At 40.6% G+C, this 7,938-nt stretch overlaps 1 protein-coding gene across 1 annotated transcript; it reads right to left on the reverse strand.

Annotated features, from left to right (window-relative positions):
• LOC109823761 lies at nucleotides 1,420-7,938 on the reverse strand. The gene is made up of 10 exons (XM_020390132.1): nucleotides 7,636-7,938; nucleotides 7,361-7,516; nucleotides 7,040-7,108; nucleotides 6,749-6,919; nucleotides 4,237-4,380; nucleotides 3,776-3,937; nucleotides 3,615-3,680; nucleotides 3,462-3,521; nucleotides 3,276-3,378; nucleotides 1,420-3,183 (listed from the first exon to the last, which is right to left on the reverse strand). The coding sequence occupies exons 1-9, from the start codon at nucleotides 7,903-7,905 to the stop codon at nucleotides 3,334-3,336; spliced, it is 1,143 nt and encodes a 380-aa protein (XP_020245721.1). The 5' UTR covers nucleotides 7,906-7,938; the 3' UTR covers nucleotides 1,420-3,183; nucleotides 3,276-3,333.

A 7,938-nucleotide genomic window follows, 5' to 3' on the forward strand; every position in this document is an offset into this window, starting at 1 on the left:
GGCCCCGCGCCATGGGAAAGGGCGGTGGCACGGTGGCCCCCGCAGAAGACATAGGGGCCATGACGCTGACGTGGGTGCGAATCTCTGGTTCCCTTGGTATTTTCCGCATGAGCTTTGCTACAGTGATTCAAAATATAGGCCAACTTGTTATACAATAAGAGAAAGATAATAATGATGACTAGCTCATTATGTAACAGTAGAAAGACGCCTCGCATGTCCTCTTGTTGGTCCGATATTTTAGGTTCTTGAGAAATTTTTTATTTGCGCAATGAAATCAGAATCTAAATCTAATGATTGTTGCCGCATGGGTTGGGGGTTTATTAAGCGAGGCCCAGCAGGCGCCCCCTGAACGTGATACGTGTCGGCAGCGTCGGCAGCGGGTACTGTAAGCCCATGAAGGAATGGGCCCCCGCTGACGTGGAAGTGAACCTTGGTCTGCTGAGTGAGACGCGTTAATTATGTCCTTATCGTGCCCGTGAGCCCCGAATACCTCCGTAATCAGCTCACGGGCTCGTTTTAATCCGCATCAGTCGCTCAATCACGGGCTCTAATCTCACCCTAATCTCTCCGTCCCTATTTAAACCCAAAACAGTTCTCCTTAATTACCCCCATTTAAAAAAAAAAAGAAAAAACCGATGGCAAAGCAACCAAGTCCCCTAGCCATCACATCGCTGCTGCTGGGCCCTTAAAAGGGCTGACATGGGCTTTAATAATCGTTTATTTGTGCTGGCTCAAGAGAGGCTGATTACTTTGGGACTTGTATTTGTTATGATCGTGAAAGAAACGTCCGATCCAATTCCTACTTGCAATTATTTTTAATTACAAGCATTGTTATGATTTATCCTTCTATAATCTTTTCCTTAATTTATTCGCGGTCCATTATCACAGATTAATCTTACAAGACATATATAAAGTTTAGAAAATTAATCAACATCTATTTGTGGGGTTGATTCCTAGGCTTTTATTTTCCTCTGATTCGATGGCGATGGTAAGCGTCTGTCATGCTCGTCTTTGTCCTTGTCCTGACACGTTGCTTTTCATCCGGTTTTCTTTAAATGATGAAGAATATCAAATCATAACGAAAAAAATTTTCCGTTAACCAAGAGGGTCTAGCGAAGTTGGTTAACAGCTTATGAGTAGTACTTCAAGCTCAAGATCTCGGATTCCTCAAGATCTCGGATTCGAGCATCTTAGGGAGTATCCATAGGAATTTTAATTACAAGCATTTTTCAATTCTTTCCGCAACGAGTTCAAAATCCAGAACGTACTTGGATGACTTGTAACCTTGCAGCCAACAAGCTAGCCGAAGCTTTCAACAAGACAATCATCAAAAACATTAATTAAGAAGTTCCAACTCAGGCAATAAGCATGACTAAGAGGAGAAACTCGGTGAACGTCCTTAGACGGTGAAAGATATAATACGGCAGGATCAAGAATCATACTGGATCATGTGTAGAGAACTAACAAATCATGCGTAGAGAATTAGCAACTGCAGAGCAGCTTTGAGAAAATCCCAACATCCCACGCCAAGCAAATTATACATGATCGAACAAAACAATTATCTGGGGGCAAGCACGGTAAGTTAACATACAAATCAGCTCACATCTCTCGTTTTCCATTGACGGCCACCAACGAATAGAGAAGACCACCCTTGCACAACTCGTCTATATTGATGAGAGCATACCGAGGTACTAACATGTCTCTTTTTCCGTTGAGGGCCACAGGGGAATAGGGAAAACCACCCTTGCACAACTCGTCTATAATGATGAGAGCATACCAAGATCCTTTGGTCTCAGAATTTTTGAAGCGTCTCTCCACTTCCTTTGACAGCCATAATCCTTTTGACATCAAAGGGAGAGGAGATGCACCTAAAAATTCCGAGCCCCAAGGATTTCAGTGTGCTCTCATTTTATAGACAAGTTGTGCAAGGATGTTTTCCCCATTCCTCTGAGGCCCATTATGGAACAAGAGAGATGTTACCTTACCACCCTCATAATTTGTGCGCATAACATCTGGTGCACTTTCCTCGGATGACGCCCGTTGCAGATGAGGAAGAAAGCAACATTAACACACTCGTTTCCACATAATGAGACACAGAGGAATGGGAAAGACCACCCTTGCACAACTCATCTACAAGGATGAGAGCAAAAACAAGTCCCTTGATCTCAAAATTTTGAAGTGCGTCTCCACTCTCTTCAACAGTCATAACGCTCTGATATCAAAGAGAGTGGAAAGACGCTCAAAATTCTGAGGTCAAAGGACTTCAATGTGCTCTCATCTTGTATAGGAGTTGTGTAAGGATGCCTTCTCCATTCCTCTGTAAATCCATTGTGGAAGAAATGAAAAAAGAAATAGTCCCACAATTAGCGTGCATAACATCTGTTGCACTTCTCTGAGAGGAAGCGGACGAGGATGAAAACTGTACCAGCTCTTTTTCTCCGTAATGGGCCACAGAGGAATAGGGAAGACCACTCTGGCTCAACTTGTCCACAACAACAAGGGATCCTTCGATCTCAAAATTTGGGTGCGTCTCCACTCACTTTGACAGCCATAACCCTTTCGACATCAAAGGGAGAGGAGATGCACTCTGATTTTAAGATCGAAGATGTTACAGACAAGTTAAGCAGAGTTGTCGTCCCCATTTCTCTGTGGCCCGTTATGGGAAAAAAAAAGACTTTCTTCCTCGTCTGCAGCTGGCTTCATTTGCCATTGTAGTCGTCTTCTGATGAAGCTGAAATAACTAACAGTGCTAATGCTTCCAGCGTGAAGTTCTGCCCATATATCACCACCTCTAAGCAACGCTCATGGGCCAAATCTTGTATAGTAAATCACACGTCTGTCTCTTCACCTATACCTCAACAGTTATACAAAATTGCTTATCCATAAAACATTATTGACCGTTCTCCTTGGTTCAGCATCGTCACAAGCTGCGGCACTTGGATATCTTCAAGGTGAAAAGCACATGGAGATAATTGTCTTAACCTCTAATCTCTTGCTGGGTAAAACGAGAAAACGCTAGCGACCAACTCCGGCGCTCCAATATATTTCTGTATCTACTTCAATTGATCTCTGTCCCTCCTGAGGTAATAAAACCGAGAACACAGGAGGCACCTCAAACATAATATCACAGAGCAAAAATGAGAAGGCCATTTCTTCTAGAAATTGAAGGGTGGCTTGATGAACCTGACATAAGAAGTTCGCAAGTTTGTTGAGAAATATCGTTATAAGGAACGGATTACTGGAAGAAACAAAAACTACCATAGTACAAAATTTACCATAGCGACAATTTGTTGAGAGCAAACAGACACCTTGACATAGTACCAAGTGCAAAAATCAGAAGGCCATTTCTTCTAGAATTTGAAGGGTTGTTTGATGAACCTAACACAAGTAAGCTTGTAAATTTGCTGAGGAATATTGTTGACTTGAGAACAGGAGTGGTTACAAGAAGAAACAAAAATTACCCATTCCAAATGTTGAGCTGTCATGCCAGATACATTCCCTGCATAAATTCCACCTAATACCTAGCAAACCAAAACATATATATCAGTAACAATACACAATTTCTATCTATAGTTGATTGTTCGGTGAATATAAATTAACGAGAATACCAGTACCTTGGAAACAGTCTCAAGGAACATGCCAGGGCGAACAGGACGTGGTTTGCGGCCCGTTACACTTCCCTTTTTAAGAAGAGAGAAACAGTGATATACCGCTATGTTTTTCTCATAAGTACTGTAAAATAATAGGTTTGAAATATATGTGAAGCAGAACTCACTCTTCCTGCTATGCCACTTAATCTCTGTTGTGTGTTTGAGGAGTCTTCATCATTGTCATCCAAGGGATCCGCACCCTCATCTTTACCAAGCAACACATTATTTATCATTTCCTTCACAGGCTTTCCAGGTCTCAAAGCAACAAGCTTGCTCAAAAAGTTCACCTGTTGGTTCCATTAAATATATTGCAGCAATAAGAAGCTTCTTCAGATTGCATTTCAGATATTCTATTGTTGTATCCTTAGGTGAAGCCTGTCTTAATCATGTGACCATAAGCACACTCGTTCAAATTAATAGTAACATATCTCGACAAAAACAAGTCTACTATAAAGATGCTCCATCACAGAATAGTTGGTTTTTCAGCATCGAACTATAAAAGCATGCCTATCTTAAACATTCGGAGGATAAAATGCTAGCTGTAATTTTTACAAGGAAATTAATAAATAGGAAAGTGGCAACAGACCTCTGCTTCCGGAAGTGTACTCAGACCACGATCATTTCTTTCATCCAATAATCCACCGCCCATCATATTACGAGCTTCTTCTCTGATCAGAACTAGTCTTGAAAGCAGTTTCCGATCAGGAATTGTTGGTCTGGCTTCCATAGTCTGAAACAGAAAAAGCACAATAAAGCCAAAAATTCTCTCATTAGCAGAAATTACTATTCATATATTTGTTAGGGTTAATTGCGAACGGACCCATGTAGTATCACCCAATTACAAATAGCCCGCCTTTAGTTCTGTTTTTACGAATAAAGCCCCCCGAGTAAAACTTTTTTGACTCTTAAAGTCATTAAAAAATTTTAAGGAGGCGGGTACTGGTAGACCCCTTACGCCTCGTTTGGTACGCGGGAATGGACAGACTTGGGAATGGAATGGAAGAATGAATGGAATGGATTGCATGTGGGAATGGAATGGTCATTCTCATTCTCTTGTTTGGGTGCGTTCGTAGAATGAAGCTAGAATGGAAATATCATTCACATTCCCATGTTTGGTATCATTAGTACACAAGTGAGAATGAAATCTCATTTTCTAATAATGACCTTACAATAACATAGATTTTTAATAAGATAAAAAATAAACATTAATGATAATAACTAAATAATTTTATATACGCATATGTTATATTAATCTAGGTATGTGTTATACTAATGCTCGTGTTATCCATCAGGTGTATGTTTCGTTTATATTTTTTAAACAATACTCGCTATTTCTTAGTCTTAAAAATTAAAGAAAAAAAAGATTATCGTATCTTTCATAGGTCCAAAAAAAAAAGAATGATATCCACAATCCACAGTTCTAGATATATAAATTAACTTATTTGATAAAGTATCAAAATCACTCAATTCATAATAGCAAAAATCCATAAAACAATACCAACTAAAATAATAAGTTTCGAAATAGCAAAATGATATACTAGCCTAAATTGTCAATCTAAAATTGCCCACTTGCATAGGCCTCACCCAAACATTCTTTATTATTAATATGGATATAATTGAAAAATACCTAACTAGTTTTTGATTCTCACTTGAATGGGAATGACCATTCCTTATCTTCTCACTTGGAATGCTCATTCCCACAAATAGTGGGAATGATCATTCCTAGGGAATGGTCATTCCAACATCTAAAATATTGGTGTTTGGTATGAGGGAATGGGAAGTGGGAATTGCATTTCATTCCTCCTCATTCCCGCGTACCAAACGAGGCGTTATAGTTCTATTGGTGAGGATAGACCTCAATTGCTAATTTTTACTTTTAAACGAGTCGAAAGAGTTCACTACAGGGGTGTATTCGCACCTAGGCCAACACTACAGAGGGGTATATTCGCCACAAAAAAAATTTCAGGGGTCTATTCGCAATTGGGTGATACTAGAGTGGCCTATTCGCGATTAACCCTATTGTCACGCCCTAGGCCTGCGAGCCCGTTGGCACGGTGTAAACCGCAGGACGCACTAAGAGCAACTCGTTTGGCTAAATCTCCTGCTAAAAAGTGTTAGAACTTGTTACTCTTGAGCCCTTTGGATTACATTACAAACACTTTGAAGTCCTCATCACTTTTCGATGTGGGACTATTCTTTTGGGTATTACACTATTTCTTATATATTTGCTCTGGAAACAATCGTCGTTTTCTAATAAATCACTTCCATAGAAAGATTAAGATAGTTTACCATAAGTGATTATTTAATTTAAAGTAAAGAGTGAAGAACATTGCTTTAGGATTGAGAAATTTATAGAGAAATAAGATGAATCAAACAGTTCCTATGGAACAAGCTAGTTTGGTTATTTCATCCACATCAATATGCATTTTATACAAGGTAATTTAGTTATCTTATTCAAACTATCTGATTCCTTTTGTTCTATAAATAACATCTATTAACAAAGGCTCTTTTAGTTTCAGCCGAGTTTTCTAGAAAACAAATGAAGCAGGAGCATTTAATTTACTAGAATGTAACACATAGCAGTAACACACAGCAATAAACAAATTCCCTAATTTCTGCATTTCCTCATATTTCCCCCTTCTCACAAACCACACCTGCAATTACCCTCGATGACTATGACGACAAGTGTGAGCGTGCGTGCATGTAGAAATAAATATAATGGAGTTTGATGGCTATAAGCTAGTAGCTCATTTGTTAAATGCGTTAACAAGAGAGAAGGGAGGTGAGACCAACCCATCTCATGTGCATAGGAGTGTGGGCATCACCACGTCTCCATTGCATGGTGACTCGGTTAGAAACATGAATAAATGGGTTGCCACCACGTATCCATTATTTCATGGTGACACACCTACAAAAATGAGTATTGAGTTGCCACAACATATCTACTAATTTTGTGTGTCAAGTAGCACATAAACTTGCTGATAAGCGAGAGAAAACATTATGCATGAATGGTCATAGCAAAAGAATAAACCAACAAGCTTGAAAGTTTTTTAATAGTCAAAGAGAACTTGTTAAACATTAGGATTTTAGTGTTTTACCTCTAGCAAATCATCTGCCTGGTTAGCAATGTCATTCAGATTTGCTGCTGGAAGTTGAACTTTAAGACCATTTTCACTTTTAAAAACACCACCACCCGCGACTACTCGGCGTAGTAATTCATGTCTGCTTTCCTTTTGCGGAGTTCGGCAAAGCAACCCGATTACTTGCACCTTCAGTAGAAACCAGAACGGTTTTAGACTAGCTCAAAGGCATGGGTTGACAGCAACTTTATACTTTGTTCCAAATTTTCACCAGCTTAATGTACGATACAGCAAGGCTAAGAAGCTTACATGTGGAGGGCATTTCTTGGTGAGATGGTCCAGCACTGTTTGCTTGATCACCTCCAAAAGCGACTTTCGCTGGACACGCAAAAACAATTTCAATTATATAAAGATAAATACTTGTCCCACCAAAAGTATCAAATAGAAATTAACAGCCATAATAGATCACCCCACTGAATGTTAAGATAATCGGAAAATCCTAAAAGCATTACATTTAACAAAGTAAAGTTATCTTTTCCTGTTCGCACAGAACGCATGCCAAACTTACAAAGAGCGAAAGATAAAATTAAAAACAGAGCTGATAGCTGGGCCAAGCATTTCATCAGTCACCTGGTGGTCATTATCCTTGTCAGCGATCTGTATCATGTAGTCCATCGCCATCATGAACCCAGACTCCATCTCATCAACCCTCTTCCCGATAACCCCTTGCGCTACAAGCTCCACCGCCGCCGCCTCCGACGAGGCATCCAGCTCCATATCCTCCAGCTACAAAACCAAATATTCCCAAATGGGCATTTCATCAAACAGGTCGCAAGCATGAAACAGAACCAAGCTAATCAAGAAATCGATCATCCAGGCAAACTAAAAGCCATTCGGTCCGGTACCAGAGCGATCATGTCCTGGAGAACCGAGGTGACCTGCTCTCCCCCCCTGAGCAGGGCCTGGTACTGAGATGGGTCCCACTTGCCAGGCTCCGAATCGATAGAGGGGAAGCCCGCGGGCGAAGGGTCGGCGATGGGAGAGAAGTTCGAGGAGAGCAGGGAGCGGATCTTGGCGGAGGGGGGTCTCGAGAGAGGGAGAGAGACTGGGCGTTTGGAGATGGAGGAGGAGGAGAGAGAGAGGAAACAGGGAGGAGAGAGAAAGAGAGCAGCCATTGATTGATGGGTGCTCGTTAGGTTTATCTCTCT

This window comes from Asparagus officinalis, chromosome 9 (assembly GCF_001876935.1).
Source record: "Asparagus officinalis chromosome 9, Aspof.V1, whole genome shotgun sequence".
Taxonomy (NCBI): Eukaryota; Viridiplantae; Streptophyta; class Magnoliopsida; order Asparagales; family Asparagaceae; genus Asparagus; species Asparagus officinalis.